Source organism: Triturus cristatus, chromosome 5_1 (genome assembly GCF_964204655.1).
Source record: "Triturus cristatus chromosome 5_1, aTriCri1.1, whole genome shotgun sequence".
In the NCBI taxonomy this organism is placed as follows: domain Eukaryota; kingdom Metazoa; phylum Chordata; class Amphibia; order Caudata; family Salamandridae; genus Triturus; species Triturus cristatus.
In genome coordinates, this window is record NC_140587.1 from 584,772,594 (window position 1) to 584,790,955 (window position 18,362).

Genomic DNA, 18,362 nt, shown 5'->3' on the forward strand with positions numbered 1-18,362 from the left:
AACAATACTTACTTTTGCAACAAAGCTTTTGCATTCTGCAAATAAAAAAAAGGAAAAATTGTTAGATATTAGCTCAAAAAAGGTGGAACATTTGAAGATACTGACACACTAATACATATTATCATTTTTGTACTGTTCCCCTACCTGTCTGATGTACAGAGGGGCATGGCCAATAATTTAGAGACAGGTGGATAACATAAAAATAATTGGAATCAGTGAAATAGCTTGACCTGTGTCTGAAACAGTGCTCAGTCTTTAAAGGGAATCCTCAGCACAGGCGCAGGCTTGCCAGGACACCAACAAATCCAAGCAAGGTCAGGCATACCACTACAGGCCTGAGACGTGGAATAATTGCTAGGTTCATTGGAGCACTCAGTCCTTTGTTCGTGTGATTCGTTAACACAGACAAAGATCATCAGCATACAAACAAATCCAGCAACATGCATGTTCTGCAAGGTCAGTTGTACCCCTACCGGCCTAATGGCCTAATGGCTGAGTTCAGCAGAACTGTGAGCATTGAGCTCGAGTTATGGTGGCACCAATGGGGCCATATCAGAGAATCTGGTTGGGCCATGAAAGTGGTGAGACAGAAGCATAATAATCCCAACTCTTTCTATGTGGTCTATGTAGGTTGCTATTAATGAGGGCTTTTCACGCCCTTTCTATAATATATGGGTGTGCAGTAGATACTTTCCATTATTGCAGTCAAACATGGGCCTTCCATCATTTGCATAGAGGTGCTAAAAAGACGAATAACAGGTATACTCTCCCATTATATAACATGACCCAGCCAACACCCCTCTATGGAGAGAAATCCAATTCATGCCACTCAGAAGGATTTGTCCATTTTGTGACAATTCACAATTAGCAGGCTTTTGAAGGATGTTATGATCGTCCTTCAGCAACTCAGTCGAAGGAAGCGATTCTTTGGACTGCCACCTTTTACTCACCACCTTCAAGGCGATAAAACTGTGTTTAGAAGACCAGATGGGCTTCACTGCATGGCTCTGATTCAGGGAATCCTTTCACTCCCCTTTTCTTTGAGAACCTGAGGGAAGGCTTGATAAGGCCCTTGGCTCAAGTTTCTCTTCTATACTAATCTCTCAGGCAAACCTCATAGAGTCTTTAGTGTACACATGGGAGCACAAGTGCACACTATCAGTCTGTGCTTCCATCCTGGGCGAAGCATACATAATACGGTGGACAGTGAGCAGTGCTCCAGCATCAGCCATACTTTGCCCGTGCCACTGTGGCATTACTATGTAATATGGCCTTCTGTTGCCTATTGCCTTATCTCCCATACGTCACCTTATCTTGTCATATGGTACCTGTAAAAACAGCGCCATTTCTGGCTCCTCCATGAACTGGATGCCTGACTCTACCAGTTTGGACACGGTCTCCAAATGTTCGCCGTGCTTCTTGATGAGGGAGCGGACATGCTCCAGCTTCTGTTCCTGCTCTCTTGTAATCATCTGCGTCATCTCGCTTCTTCTCTCTTCCAGCACCGCATACAAGAAATCAAACTTCTCACACAGGTCCTCTTTCTGTTTCCGGCAGCTTTCCTGCAAGTCAATTGGTTCAGTTGTCAAAACACAGTTCGACAGCTTCAAAAGCATCGATATTTTTGTAAAAAACAAGAAATAGTAATTTCATAATATCCCTTAGAAATATAACTCTCCCCAGACACAATTTGATTTAACTAATTTATTAGCAGTGTTCATTGAACAATTGCAAGTCCAATACACTCAACAAAGCCTGGTCCGTTGAGAGAGGCAACAACAAACAATTTGCACAAGCAACCAGCAAGCATGTTTGTGAAGGCAAGCAAGCAGATGTCTGATAGACATCGGGTAGGACGGCATATCCCGAACAACAGACTACTTGATAGTATGCAAAAGACTGCTTTAATGAAACATGTGCACAAGTTTAATAACAACCTTTGCTCTACGCCTTACATGCTAAATATTAATTGAGCCTCACTATACATATTGAATAGCTATCCAAATCCTCCTCCCCTAACATACCCTTCACAAAGCAAGCTAACCAAAAAGCCGATCACAAATCTCCTCAATCAAACTCCCTGCGTCCAACCCTCATGCATACATCACTGTTGCCATCTTATTCCATTCATCAACTCCTCCTCCTCTCCCACCAAAAATCTCAACTGGATCTCAACCTGACCAACATTTCTTGCAATAACTTTTAAACTTGTTTACCACCCATAATCAGAACAACCACTGATTTTGCTGCCCCCCCAACCCCGCCACAAGTGACAACATTTTACATCCACACTGGCAAATGCAAACTTTCCACCATAAAATTCCAAACCTGCATCAAATACAGTTCCACCTCATCTTCATGAAAGAATTCCACCAATCTCATATTTTATGTTGCACTGTGCAAAGAAAACCAAACCCTCTGCCTAGGGAAACTACCGTCATTTTCCTTGCCCTGTCAATAGCCCCAGGTTTTATTGCCCCTGCTAGACATTTTTGGACAGGAACTTGGTCATTACGTTTGTTTGCTTTGATCTCCTTCAAGTTGTTCTTTACACTCTTAACCGGTACCAAACCCTTCGACTCCACAAAGTCATTTTCTCCTAGGTGCAAATGCAGGATGAATAGCCAGAGAATGTCTCTTGCTAGAGAATTTAACTTGGGCAATAACTTGTGCCACTGCATGCTCCCTTTTCCAAACCATTTTAATTGCACCACCATATCAGGAAGTCCAAACCGTCATCCTCCTCTCCTGTTTTCGGCATGCCTCGCTATCCACTTCATGTAGGAGTTCCCACAAATCCAACCCTCAATGTGCAATGCAACTTAGGAGAAAAAAGACCAATGTCAACGAGAATCATGAAAAACCCAGCCCAACTGCCAGGCAACCGCAAATAGTACTGATAACAATCTGATTGCCAGCGCCCTACACGCCGAATCTCCACCGCCTGGCCAACCACTGGATTCCGCTTCCTTCACCATCCCGATCCAAAATGAGTCGTTCCCGAAATCCTGTGTCCCATACCCCAGAGCACCGAGTACGTCCAGCAAAACCCCTAAAACTTGTGAGGCCTAAAAATGTGTCCAATCTGCCTGCCAAACAGTACCATCCACCATTCCTGAGGGCAAACCCGCACATCCGGGTTTGCTCAAAGAATCACACAGCTGCTCTTACCCGACTGGCCCGTTTACGACTTTGGGATCCATACCTGAACTGCCTGGAAAGCGTCTGGACATCCTGCCAATGGATCCCCGCCTGTGCCTTAGAGCCAACCACCTCCGTAACAAGGAACATGCCGAAAAATAACCAAACCATAATAACTGCAAATCGCAGTGCCTCCCTATCATCCCTGCAACACTGAGCAGCATGGTAAGGACCTGTTTCAAAATGTCTAGCATGCCACATTCTCGCTCCAGTGCCCTTCCCTCTTCACCAGCCTTCCAAAATCCCCTTCCCCATCTCCCCCGCAGATGGCTCATACCACCACAACAGCTTCCCGTAGAAAGCCACACCTGCCAAATTACCCGCTATACTTAGGGGTGACAAATCTATGTCAATCAGACACAAAATGAAATGTAACACATCATTCCACCGAGCTTGACCTCCATCCTCACCGCTATGATGCACCGCCCTTGACTTCGCAAACTCTTTCCACGCCAAACTATATGCCTTACTAGTAGACTTTGGCAATGTGTCAAGGATAAGCTACCTCACGCGCACTCGCCGACGGACCACAAATGAGCCAGCATCGCAGTCTTTACCTTGTCATCCACTGGAAATGAGAAAGAGCATCACCAATTTTATTGTTTACTCCTGCAATATGATGTGCTTCGTAAAAGACATTTGCACGCAAACATTCTAACACAAACACCCTCAACAATTGCCAAACCGTTGGGTACTGCGCCAACTGTATATTGACAATGCTCACAACTGACATGTTTTCCATGTTGAACACTACTGTTCTATTAGCAAACTGGTGCCCCCACAAACAAACTGCTACCACCAGTGGAAAGAACTAGACGTAATCAATTTCTCTGCCCCTCCATTTACATGGCTCGGCCACTTCTTTGCACGCCAGCAATCCTTGCAAAGAATTTCGAAACCGCGACTGCCTGCTGCATTGGAATCAACTCAACAGACCACTCCAACTGCCCCGCCACTCCCGCTATGGGAATTCCATTGCATTTTCTCAAAAACAACTTGCTATAGCCGCAAATCCTTCCGCACTCCTGCCTTGGGGCACTTCTGGTGGTGTGGAAGAGACATCCTTGCCAGAGCCCAACCCAACCACCTACAAAACGTCCTGCCTGCCCTGCAAGCAAAATTCAAATGACCTTGCAAAACCTATATGTCCCTCACCTGAACCATTGACTTGTCCAACATCCTGTCCAAAAGCACAATGCAACACTGCTTCTTTCTCTCTGGCAATCTGATCTCCATCCTGTGGGATTCCAACTCCATTCCCCAAAAATGTAAGCACATGTACTAGCCCCACTGTTTATTCTGGCACCAACGAGTCACCCACATCATGCATAAACTCTTGAAACAACAGCAAACCCTCCTGATATTCCTGTTACCGCAGGACACCCACTAAGAAAAATCATCCAGGTAATGTGTCATGACTTCTTTTCCTGCCACATGTGTGAAAATCATTTGCAAAAAGGAACTGAACACCTCAAACAATGAACAGGAAATTTAACACCACATAGGCAATACTTTATCATCAAAATACTTTTCTCTGAAATGCATGCCCCACAACTCGTAGTCCTCAGAGTGGATTGGCAACAACTAAAATGCTGATTTCACCACACATTTTGTAGTCAAAGCTCCACGGACAAATGTATTCACCAACTGGACAGCTGTATCCACGGATGCATAGCACACACTTCAACACGCCTCAGGAATTAAATCATTGATCGACAAGCCCTCTGACCATGAAAAGTGATGAATCAGATAGAGCTCCCATGGCTCTTTCTTAGGGATCACACCAATAAGAGAAATCCTCAAGTTCTCCAGAGGCCCATCATGGAACGACCCTTCATTCCTCCCTTCTCACACCACCTACAATACTTTCCCCATACCAATTTCTCCTGTTCTTTGACTGACTGTAAATTGTCCACCCATTGGGACACCCTGGGACCCTCATAACACAATTCCTGAGGGCAAACCCGCACATCCGGGTATGCTCAAAGAATCACACAGCTGCTCATACCCGACTGGCCCGTTTACGACTTTGGGATCCATACCTGAACTGCCTGGAAAGCGCCTGGACATCCTGCCAACGGATCCCCGCCTGTGCCTTAGAGCCAACCACCTCCGTAACAAGGAACATGCCGAAAAATAACCAAACCATAATAACCGCAAACCGCAGTGCCTCCCTATCATCCCTGCAACACTGAGCAGCATGGTAAGGACCTGTTTCAAAATGTCTAGCATGCCACATTCTCGCTCCAGTGCCCTTCCCTCTTCACCAGCCTTCCAAAATCCCCTTCCCCATCTCCCCCGCAGATTGCTCATACCACCACAACAGCTTCCTGTAGAAAGCCACACCTGCCAAATTACCCGCTATACTTAGGGGTGACAAATTCATGTCAATCAGACACAAAATGAAATGTAACACATCATTCCACCGAGCTTGACCTCCATCCTCACCGCTATGATGCACCGCCCTTGACTTCGCAAACTCTTTCCACGCCAGACTATATGCCTTACTAGTAGACTTTGGCAATGTGTCAAGGATAAGCTGCCTCACGCGCTCTCGCCGACGGACCACAAATGAGCCAGCATCGCAGTCTTTACCTTGTCATCCACTGGAAATGAGAAAGAGCATCACCAATTTTATTGTTTACTCCTGCAATATGATGTGCTTCGTAAAAGACATTTGCACGCAAACATTCTAACACAAACACCCTCAACAATTGCCAAACCGTTGGGTACTGCGCCAACTGTATATTGACAATGCTCACAACTGACATGTTTTCCATGTTGAACACTACTGTTCTATTAGCAAACTGGTGCCCCCACAAACAAACTGCTACCACCAGTGGAAAGAACTAGACGTAATCAATTTCTCTGCCCCTCCATTTACATGGCTCGGCCACTTCTTTGCACACCAGCAATCCTTGCAAAGAATTTCGTAACCGCGACTGCCTGCTGCATTGGAATCAACTCAACAGACCACTCCAACTGCCTCGCCACTCCCGCTATGGGAATTCCATTACATTCTCTCAAAAAAACTTGCTATAGCCGCAAATCCTTCCGCACTCCTGCCTTGGGGCACTTCTGGTGGTGTGGAAGAGACATCCTTGCCAGAGCCCAACCCCACCACCTACAGAACGTCCTGCCTGCCCTCACTGCCCTGCACGCAAAATTCAAATGACCTTGCAAAACCTATATGTCCCTCACCTGAACCATTGACTTGTCCAACATCCTGTCCAAAAGCACAATGCAACACTGCTTCTTTTTCTCTGGCAATCTGATTTCCATCCTGTGGGATTTCAACTCCATTCCCCAAAAATGTAAGCACATGTACTAGCCCCACTGTTTATTCTGGCACCAATGAGTCACCCACATCATGCATCAACTCTTGAAACAACAGCAAACCCTCCTGATATTCCTGTAACCGCAGGACACCCACTAAGAAAAATCATCCAGGTAATTTGTCATGACTTCTTTTCCTGCCACATGTGTGAAAATCTTTTGCAAAAAGGAACTGAACACTTCAAACAATGAACAGGAAATTGAACACCCCATAGGCAATACTTTATCATCATCTATTACTTTTCTCTGAAATGCATGCCCCACAACTCGTAGTCCTCAGAGTGGATTGGCAACAACTAAAATGCTGATTTCACCACACATTTTGTAGTCAAAGCTCCATGGACAAATGTATTCACCAACTGGACAGCTGTGTCCACAGATGCATAGCACACACTTCAACACGCCTCAGGAATTAAATAATTGATCGACAAGCCCTCTGACCATGAAAAGTGATGAATCAGATAGAGCTCCCATGGCTCTTTCTTAGGGATCACACCAATAAGAGAAATCCTCAAGTTCTCCAGAGGCCCTTCATGGAACAACCCTTCATTCCTCCCTTCTTACACCACCTACAATACTTTCCCCCATACCAATTTCTCCTGTTCTTTGACTGACTGTAAATTGTCCACCCATTAGGACACCCTGGGACCCTCATAACACAAAAAAAAAAACGTAAAACCAGACAACAACAAACCCTTTCCCCCCCCCTCCGACCCCAACAACCCAGGCCAATCCCGCAACTGCTCCACCTTAACTGGCATGCGTGCTCTTGTCCCATGGGATTCTGCTTTCCTTCGCCCCTACCACGCTTGCTGGAACCAGTCCACTGACCCCCCTGCTATCCAAACCCACCCTCATGAGGTTAGGACTGGGCATGAAATTCCTCTCTGCTCGTGGAGTTTGCAGAGTTTTTACCACTCTGTGCTCCGCGTAGCACGCGGAATTCCAGAATACATTAAGTTAAACATTAACTTCACGAGCAAGGAAAATTTTACTCCAGACCACCTCCTGGCGAGATTTCTCCACATGGGCGGTTGCTGATGGTCGCTACCGCTCTCATTGAGAAACTTTCAGTTCATGTAGAGGAAGCTGCCGCTTACATAGAACATCTACTCGAGCAGCAGAAATAAGCAGTGCTCTCTTGCACTGTGCATGGTGCTAAAAATCTGCGTGAATGCCACAACCTAATGCACTCCACCACTTGCGGAACTCCACGTACCTTGGCAGAGATTTTTGGTCACTTCGCGAAGTGCCGCATAGCCAAACTCCGTGAACTCCGCCCAGGTCTACCTGAGGTCCACACTGGGTGCGCATATATTTACCGTTACACTTTGAGCCTTCATGTCTATCTTTACAGTACTCCCACACACACTATCCCCTGGTGTATGGCCAACAGGGTCCCCCAGTTCCCGCCTGACCCCTGCCTACTCCACCCATCCTTGCCTGGGTGGGACGCCCTTGAAAGGGCTTATAGATAACCAGTCAACCATTCACTGCTCATTGTCCAGCTACTCTCATATACCATCCGAGTCCTCCACAAGGCGCGCACAAATGTTCTCATTATACCGCACACAAGCCTAATCCCCGAACATAAATTGCACTTTCCCCACTACGTTGAGGTGCTTGAACAAGGCCACACACCTCTCTGGATATTTCTCACAGTACACGCTCGTTTAAATAAGAAACGCTGCTGTTCAATTCTCAATGTTAACTGACACCTTCCGCCTGCGGGACAGCTTGTACTCCTTCTCCTTGAAACCCTCTTTCGCCCTCACCTCCTGATGCAAGAGTTAAAAAAAAATTCCACATAATCCCTTTCCAAATGTGTACCTTAACGGTCAACATTAAGTGTGCCCACAATGGCTTTGTGATCCCCATGTATGGCAGCTTGTTATGTCTCACATTCTTGCTGTCCTTCTTTCCCCCCATGTTTCTGTACTCACCATTGGCCCCGGCCTGTACTACCGCCTCCTGTGATTTTCCATTCATCCCCTCCTTCTCCTTCTCACTCCCCTCCAGTAGTTCTGTACCTGTCCCTTGGTCCTGCACATACTTACCCTTCAACAAACACAGGAAAGCGTCCCCTTGCAATTGTGTGTCAGTCCCCACAGCCTGCACCCCCACTTCTACCCACTCCAGTAGCAGTGCCTGCCATGCATTTCTCCTACCTGGCCTCAGTGTCCGGGCCCACACCAAAGCCATCTGTCCTGATGTCGGTCTTGCCTCTGTTTGGATGGACACTGCCCTTGTTGATGCCAAACCCGTAACAGGCTGCTGTAATACACTAATGCTTCCCCTTTGGTTACTTTCACCCTGTGCCCGCGGCACCTCCTGCAGTGACACCCACGAGGCACTCTCCCACACCTCTTCCTCCACAATCTTTCCTTCCTACAACTCATCCTCACCATAATCAAGCTCCCACTCAGCATAATGAAAGCCCCACTACAGTCCACCTCGCCATCGCCCGCACCACCATCCCAAAATTGAGCATCTAAAAGGCCCTGGAAAGGGTCAAATTCCTGCAAGGCGGACGCAGATCCCAATCCATGCCTGTCCGCTGAGTCTGCCAGCGCCATCCCAGAGCCGGCTGTACAGACACCAGCTCTGGCTTCGGACCAGGGTTGCCAGGCTGCACCAGACGGATGTATGACGTTACAACGCACACTTTTACAACGCATTTTTTACAACGCATAATCCATTACAACGCATGACATTACAACGCAGGACACTACAACGCATTTTTAAAAAATACCTTTACAACGCATTACCATTACAACGCATACTACCTTTACAACGCATACCATTACAACGCATATTATTAAATTACATTTAAGGTAAGTATTAGATAGTGTAGGGGTAAAAATTACTATTCTAACTCCAGGGGGTGCAACAGTAGGGTAAGTGTTGGATAGTATAGGGGTAAAAATTACTATTCTAACTCCAGGGGGTGCATCAGTAGGGTAAGTGTTGGATAGTATAGGGGTAAAAATTACTATTCTAACTCCAGGGGGTGCATCAGTAGGGTAAGTGTTGGATAGTATAGGGGTAAAAATTACTATTCTAACTCCAGGGGGTGCATCAGTAGGGTAAGTGTTGGATAGTATAGGGGTAAAAATTACTATTCTTACTCCAGGGGGTGCATCAGTAGGGTAAGTGTTGGATAGTATAGGGGTAAAAATTACTATTCTAACTCCAGGGGGTGCATCAGTAGGGTAAGTGTTGGATAGTATAGGGGTAAAAATTACTATTCTAACTCCAGGGGGTGCATCAGTAGGGTAAGTGTTGGATAGTATAGGGGTAAAAATTACTATTCTAACTCCAGGGGGTGCATCAGTAGGGTAAGTGTTGGATAGTATAGGGGTAAAAATTACTATTCTAACTCCAGGGGGTGCATCAGTAGGGTAAGTGTTGGATAGTATAGGGGTAAAAATTACTATTCTAACTCCAGGGGGTGCATCAGTAGGGTAAGTGTTGGATAGTATAGGGGTAAAAATTACTATTCTAACTCCAGGGGGTGCATCAGTAGGGTAAGTGTTGGATAGTATAGTGTAATATTATGCGTTGTAATGGTATGCGTTGTAATGGTAGTATGCGTTGTAATGGAATGCGTTGTAAAGGTAGTTTTTAAAAATGCGTTGTAGTGTCATGCGTTGTAATGTCATGCGTTGTAATGGATTATGCGTTGTAAAAAATGCGTTGTAATGGTAGTGCGTTGTAAAAGTTGCGTTGTAAAGGTTGTTCCCCGCACCAGACCCTCCTGGCTGACGGGATACCGCCTCCACCACCAGACCTGCCTCAGCCACTTGACTGGCACTAATATGACCCTGGTGTGCTTGCTCATAAGGGCTGAAGGGGTTATTTTAGCACTGCACCAACCTCCCAGGCCCTAGTCCCGAAAAGCCCCCCCCCCCCAAGCCATAGGATGCGCCTATGGCGCATTACCTCTCCTTGCTGTCCCCACCCTTGGCCCCCTCACCCAAGATCTGAAAACCCTTGTACCACCCCATCCCACTGGCCCTACTTAGAGTCCACCTGTGGTAATGTGAGCATTGGCTCAGAATGTCCAGACATTAGAATGTGTGATGAGGTCATGAGAGCACTGCATTCTGATTGTAAGCAGTTGCTCCAGGGCCCCTTCATGGTGAGACTTATCCTCACCAATAAACATCTTCATACTTCTTCAGACTGCTTGGAGTCATCTTTACTAAACTGGCAACGAGGATGGGATGTTCCTAGATGTCACTACGCAACTTGGATAATGACAGGATAAAGAAGGGGCCAGAGAGCAAACTATTTAATTTGATGTCTGAAATGTTTATTGGTATTTCGCAAGTAGCTGTTTTCCAAGACGACATTTTACTATTCACTAAGAGTGAGTCTGAACATGACCTCTTAATATCAAAAGTTCTAAACATACTTCAATCCAGAGGAGCTACTTTAAGAAAGGATAAATGTATTTTTAAAACCACAGAAATTGAGTATTTGGGTCATGTATTTTCAGCTCAAGGAGTCAAGCCTAAGCCTTGTCTTGACAAAAGTATCACAGATGCACCGGCTCCTAAAAACAAAGATCAGTTACTTTCTTTTCTAGGTATGTGTGAATTTTATAGTAAATTTCTAAAGAACTTTGCCAATTTAACAGAATGTTTTAGGCCTTTATTAAAGAAAAATTCAGAATTTCTATGGTCAGATACTTGTGAACAATCCTTTAAGGAAATTAAAGAAAGAATCGTGAACGTTCCTGCTTTACAGCCTTTTCTTGAAGGCAGAACCACCATTGTAACTGTTGATGCCTGTGATTATGGTCTTGGGGTTGTTCTCACCCAAATGGATAATGGGCGTGAATTTACCATAGGGTTTGCGTCCAGAACTCTCAGACCTGTCGAGCGCAAGTATTCGGTCATTGAGAAGGAACTTTTAGCTTGTGTTTGGAGTGTAGAAAAGTTCAAAGCCTATGTTTGGGGTAGACCTTTTATAATTAAAACTGATCATTGTCCCTTGGTAAATATTCTATCTGGCAAGAACATCAAGCGTACCACTGCTCGTATTTCAAGATTGCAAGCTAAACTTTTAGAATTCACCTTTTCTATCCAATACATTCCCGGTGGAAAGAATTCACGTGCTGACTGCCTCTCTAGACTTCCGATTGATGAACCTGAAAATCAAGAATGCGAAACAGAAATAGAGGAGTGCTTTATTGCGTATATAGGGGATGCTTCATTTTGTGAAAAAGATTGGATTTCGGCTATCCAATCAGATCCCATTCTCAGTCAAGTCATCACATTTGTAAAATCTGGTTGGCCAAAAGAATCTGTGTTACAATATGATCTTCAAACATTTTGGAAGGTCTTGGATGAGTTGTCTCTTGAAGGTGACATCTTAGTCCGAGGAGATAAATTAGTGGCTCCGTTTTGTTTTCGTCAACGTTTAGTCAGTTTAGCTCATGGTGGTCATTTGGGTTCCACTTTGACCAAGAGGAAAGTTAGAGAGAGATTTTGGTGGCCTCGCATGGATTCTGAGGTTGAAGAATTTGTATCCAACTGTACCAAATGCAAACTTAGTGACAAAGTTTTAATAACTGAGCCTCAAGTTCAATCTGTCAATCTTTGTCCCGAAAAACCTTGGCAACGCATTGGGGTAGATTTTCTAGTTCCTTACCAGATTCTTCCCAACTACATGAGATATTTTGTTGTAATGGTGGATCTAGATGGGTTGAAGTTGAGGCAATCTCTGAACCCACTACTAAAAAACACAATTGAATGTTTTCAAAGAGTGTTTTCAAGAGAAGGTCTCCCAGGTGAGATTCTCACTGATAATGGGGTTCAGTTCACGTCCTCTGAGATGTCTTCATTTTTAGAAAATTGTGCAATAAAACACTTGAGAACGCCACTTTATCATCCCCAAACCAATGGTAAAGTTGAACGCTTTAACAAAGTACTTGTAGAATGCATTCAATCATCCATCAAAAGCAAGTCTTGTGTTGCTAAGTCAATACTTGAGTTAGTTTGGTCACATCGCACCACTCCACATTCAGTGACTGGGAAATCTCCTTTCGAATTGATGAGAGGTAGAGAATCATCCACTGAACTTTGCCCTTTTTGGACCACAAGAATTTCTCAAAAAGATGGAAATGTGGATGACTGGTGGAAATCAGCTGAATTTAATTCCAATTTTGCAAACTTGAAGAGATTTACTAAAAGTATTCCCAGTTCAAAAAGAGTAACCAGATTGAAAATAGGTGACTGGGTACGTGTGAAGAATCCAATCCTTGTTAGCAAAGGCTTGTCCAAATTCAAAAATCCAGTTCAAGTTTGTGAACTAGGGAAGAATTCTGTTAAACTTTCTGATGGGAATTGGTGGGGTATGTGTCGTGTGGCACCTGTTCCTCACGATGATATGTCTAGCAACACTGAAAAGTATTTTTCACAACGTTCCTCTTTACCTATCAAAGAGCATTCAAGAAATAATGTGACCATCAGGAAGAGTTCTCGCATTCCTGTACGACCTTAAAAAAAAATTTGAATGACTTTATTTAACTTTATTTTCTTTTCTCTTCCTACTTTCTTTATCTTTTTCGCTTTTTCTTTGTTCTTCCTTTCTTTCTTCTTTCTTGTTCTTCCTTCTTTTCTTTCTTATCTTTTCTTTCGTTTACCTACTTTGTTTTTTTGGAAGGGGGTATGGGTACTAAGTTTTATGTTTAAAATGTTTATCTTGCTTCATACTTTGTATAAATGTATTGTTTCATACTTTGTTTTGTAAAAAGGGAGATGTGTGGTAATGTGAGCATTGGCTCAGAATGTCCAGACATTAGAATGTGTGATGAGGTCATGAGAGCACTGCATTCTGATTGTAAGCAGTTGCTCCAGGGCCCCTTCATGGTGAGACTTATCCTCACCAATAAACATCTTCATACTTCTTCAGACTGCTTGGAGTCATCTTTACTAAACCACCTTGCCAGACAACCACTCCAGCCCGGTCTGAATGTGGTCCAGCCTCCCAGAACCATGGCTTCTCCTTCGTCTATCTGCCCAACTCGATGTACACAGGGCCTGCCTGTGTGGACTTGAGAGATCCAGCAGCGGGCCCTGTGCCTCGCAAGCCCCAACCCCCACCATCACCATGCCAACCGACCTCCGGGTTGCCCTGAAGCATCACTGAACCCTCGGGCAGTGTCCTGGCTCACACGTCTCCATGTCTGCAAAGGAGCTGCCATAACCAAGGGTAATCTGTCTTGACTTGGGCGCGTGGTCTCCCTGTATGAGCGCCCTCCATCACATCAGACTGCCCCTCTACCAGTTCCTGCATGGGCGGCCGTGTTGCGGCCATGAAATACTCCTGCTGCCCTCACCAAAACAGTGACCCGAGGGCGCGAGAGGGCTAGGGCTGCCCTTCACGACTCCTCACGGCTACCGCCTAACACAGCATGTCACAGCACCTCAGCTCGAGACAACCAGTTTGCCACACTGCTCGCCACACCCCTCATTGCACATACCCATCCCCACTTCTGAGGGAGACAACTGGCCATAACGGCCACTGCCAGGCCCCACGCTGCTCTTCGCCTTTGGCCATGCCACGTAGGGGACACATGCCTGTCCCAGGGTCCCCGCTGACAGGAGATCCGACCTGCCCGCATCCTGCAGGGTCATCAGGGCCTGGCACGCATCAACGCTCAGCTCCACTGCCATCACAATAAACCTGACACTAACGAGCTCAAAACCTTGGTAAAGCACACACATTGATTAAGGGAAAAAACCTATGCTGTCCCTACCAGCTGGAGTGTACCATAAAGCTAAAATGGCACCCTCCACATGACTGCATAACTGAAACACCTTATAGCCCTGCTCCCGTTTCCCCAAACCAATCAGGGCCGCACCATGACCTTTGTCCCTCCCATCCGCCCAAAGATACTGGGAGAGTGTAGGCAATTCTGGCCACCGCCCTCCCGCAAGTCCCATTTTCGCATACTAACAGAGACATCACAATGAGGAGTGAATATTATGAAACTGCACATCAAAATACGTAGTAATCACAATAACGTTTGTGTTCACGCCCAGTATAGACTGCACATGTTGCTGGACGCACCAGAGACACATTTCATCGGAATATCACTACTGCAAACAGGTCCTAATCGCATGCGCAGTCACCCAACCTCTGGTGTTTGCTTCTCAAACTGCTAAAAGGAAACATCTCATTTCCTGCACGTTTACTTCAGCAAGTGTGTGAATAGTACAGTAAGTGATAAAAAAATAAACGTTTTGGGAATATGGCAGCATAAAATATCAGTGAATTAGCACAAATGCTTTTGGTTACACTTTTGTACCCTGGTCCTGAGCCATACAATTATGCACGGCCCCGAATGTCAGGCACCAGAGTAGTTTCCCAGCCTGCATGTTGTTGGTGTGCTTTGACTACAACAGAGGCTGCTGCTTGTGAGAAAAGGCAAGGTGTAGAGCATCAATAAGTTGCTGAAGTGTGGGTCTGGAGTACCGCCGCCTCACGTCACTAGCATCTTAAGTGGACAAAGGCAGCCATAAGCAGAAGAAGAATGCTCGTCTTAAAGGCCATTTCACGAGAAATCAATACACCTATGCATGCGAGGTGTCATTAGTGGCCTGACACGTCTGGGCTGCTTGTTACGATGCTCCATTTTAATTGCGGTTGTAATTTTCCCATTCACCAATCTTTATTTTTGGTGCCATCAATCAAGACATGTACATATTTAGAACCCTTCCGATGGCGACACCGTACACGAGGAGTCAATCGTCGTTATGTGCAACATTAATACGATGGAATAATAACGCATTTGCACAAATTAGCATTCTGAAGCTTCTGAAGGCTCTTATACTTGTATTTGAAAAGATGTTTAAATCTTTGCGCTGGTAACAACTTCTGCTTGAAATCCTGCGGTGCATATCGAATTCCCAGGCACTTGTACATTTTACAAATGATTAACAACTTTCTGTGGCTACAGTAGGTTTCATTTTATAGTAGGGTCGCACATATTCACTACCTAAGCAGAACCTTGAGCTCAACCCTGATTGAACATGTCAGTTTCAGCGGCAAGGTCTACAAAGGCAGATGTTCCGTCCTATGGAAGCGCAGCTCTACAACTCTTCAGTCCCAGACCTAAGGCTGCAGAAGCCAACCAAATCCATCATCATTTAAAATCAATCTCTTCAGATCCCACCTCAATTAAACTCCACTGGGCCCATTCTCCCCTCCAAAAATGCCCATTAGCCTTCAAAGTACGTTCCCAGAGAAGCCCGGAAACAAAGATCCACAATTTGGAATTTCTCCAGTGCTGCCCTTACAAATGAAGGAAATAAAAATGAACATCAGGGTTGGTCTCTGCTACCTCTCCTGATGACACTGGACACTGCAGCCTGCACCCTGAATTGTACTCTTGCTTATCAGGGCCTGCATGCTGATTTCATTCAGGGCCTGAATGCTGATTTCATTCAGGGTCTGAATGCTGATTTCACAGCAGGGCCGGAATGCTGATTTCATACAAGGCCGGAATGCTTATTTCATAGAGGGCCGGAATGCTGATTTCGAAAAGGGCCTGAATGTTGATTTCATTCAGAGCCTGAAGCTGATTTCATACAGGGCCTGAATGCTGATTTCATACAGGGCTGGAATGCTGATTTCTATACAGGGCCTGAATGCTGATTTCATACAGGGGCAAGATAATGGGGAGCCCAATAGAGCCTTGTCGGCTTGGGCAGTTAACAATATGCAGGTAAGTGTGCCTACAAGGGATTTATTCGAAGAGGTTTTTTTAAATAAATCTTATCAATGTGATTCAAGGGTAAGTTCTTATTCAAGTAACTTACATAGAAATCAATCAGAAAAATCAATCAGAACGATAACTTGCAATTATCGATGGATCAAACATCAAAACAACATGAAATAAGAAAAGAGGAAAAAGAAGAAAGACACGGGTGTGTATATTGAAACAAAATTTAGTATTAATTCAGAATTCATTTGTATAGGGTACATAAAACAACAACACAATGTGACCAGAAGTAATGTTGGCATAAACTATGGAAATCCTTCACAGTCACAATTGTGAACACCTTTTCATAAATATCTCTTTCAGGCAATTTGCACAATTTATACAAAGCTAGTATTGCCTCACTTTTATTTGAGTCGAGAAGAGGTGTCTAAGTCGGATTTCATACAGGGCCTGAATGCTGATTCCATACTGGGCCTGAATGCTGATTCCATACAGGGCCTGAATGCTGATTTCATACAGTGTCTGCATGCTGATTTCATAACCATTGGTGGGGTCTTAGCCTTGGCAGCCTGCTAGTGAGCACTTCATGACAAAGGGCTGGGTGGCATTTGAAGTATTAATCTCACTTGGCAGCTGCTCAAGAGAAATTAGAAGAAGAAAGTTAAGTCACAATGGAATAATGGCTGGTTGATTGTCAGAATACCTTTCCTAATAGCATTATGTTTGGCAGGCAGTTGTCAATAGCTTCTCCACGATTTTGTTTTCTTCCGTTGCTGTCATTTTTTTAACAAGAAAAACACTAAGGGCCGCTTTCCCCAAAAATTGTAAATCTGCTACCGAAGATTCATTTCTACATGCAGGTGCAGAGTTACTACATTTTGGGAATCAAAATCATTTCAAGACGTGTGCCAGGAACACTGTGCCAAGGACAGGTTTCTAGGTTTACGTCTGGGATTGACATGTGAAGTTTCTCAAAACATCTATTCCTCCTGCGCTGAGTTCTCCACAGTGACAACCTTCCCTGGAGAAAGCACTTTCCTTTAACCCATAAAAACCAGGGATGAGCCGCTCCCATGACCATACCAGCCCTTGGGCGGAATGAATCTCCAACCATTTCTAGGATGGGAAGAGGTCACAGAGGAGTTTGGGAATGCGCAAAAACATATGCTTTTGTGGGCATTCCAAGACTTCCAAGGAAAACTATGCCTTCGAATGACAATTTCCCACCCTTTGACTGAGATTCATGAGTAAGAATTTCTCTCTACTCACAGGGGAGAAATCTGCCCTCATAAATTCATTAGCATCTGCCAAGAATCCGTTTTTGAACTCGACTTAATTTACCTTTTTGAATCAGCCCCAATTTGCTTGCTATGCTGCTAAGGAATTGGATTGGCAAGAACTGTGGCATATTGCAGACACTGCCATCTCTATAGCCAGCTCTATATATGTTTTTGGCCCTTAAATTGACCACCTGTATGCCTTAATCTGCATAGCCTTTATGCTTTCAGGTTTGTGGTAGCTGATTGAATTTAAGTATCTTAAGTACAGTGCTCACAAGACTGAAGTTTTACTCTTAATTATAACTAGTTTTAGAACTGGGAGTGCTCTTTCCACCTTATTCTTTTCATTTCTGGTTAACTGGACATTGTGTTAAGATATAATTTTAAATCATTGTTTGCATTAGGCCCACTGGCATACAGGTTACACCACTGACCACCTGTTGCAAAACAAGCCCTCCTATGAGATGCAAATGCATCAACAGCAAGAGGCAAAAAAGGTCAAGCAATGTGACCAAGTGGGACATATTTAAACTGATATGCAGTACAAAGTGTTGGGCAACTTTGTCATATGACATGGAGGTTAGTAAACAACACATCACTGCTAGCTGGGACCAGTGCAAAATCTAACAATGCAGCCAGGCAAAGGAAGTGAAAAAACATAACCATGAATTCTAATACCTTAAAAATTAATGCTTTCTCGCACATATATATCACAATGTACTTGCGCAAATAGACATTACCAAACATTTCTGCTGGCTACCTTTAAAGATGATGAGAACAGTGATAACGAAGATACAAATGCAGAAGTG

General features: G+C 44.6%; 1 protein-coding gene across 5 annotated transcripts in view; it reads right to left on the minus strand.

The window, feature by feature from the left end:
- TRIM55 (tripartite motif containing 55) overlaps window positions 1-18,362 on the minus strand; it is a 604,973-nt gene that overhangs the window by 282,939 nt on the left and 303,672 nt on the right. For all 5 annotated transcript variants that reach the window (XM_085605523.1, XM_085605520.1, XM_085605521.1 and 2 more), the window contains exons 5-6: window positions 1,329-1,562; window positions 13-35 (exon numbers count right to left, since the gene is read on the minus strand). In XM_085605523.1, the coding sequence (XP_085461649.1) occupies window positions 13-35; window positions 1,329-1,562 (257 nt within the window). The remainder of the gene's footprint in view (window positions 1-12; window positions 36-1,328; window positions 1,563-18,362) is intronic.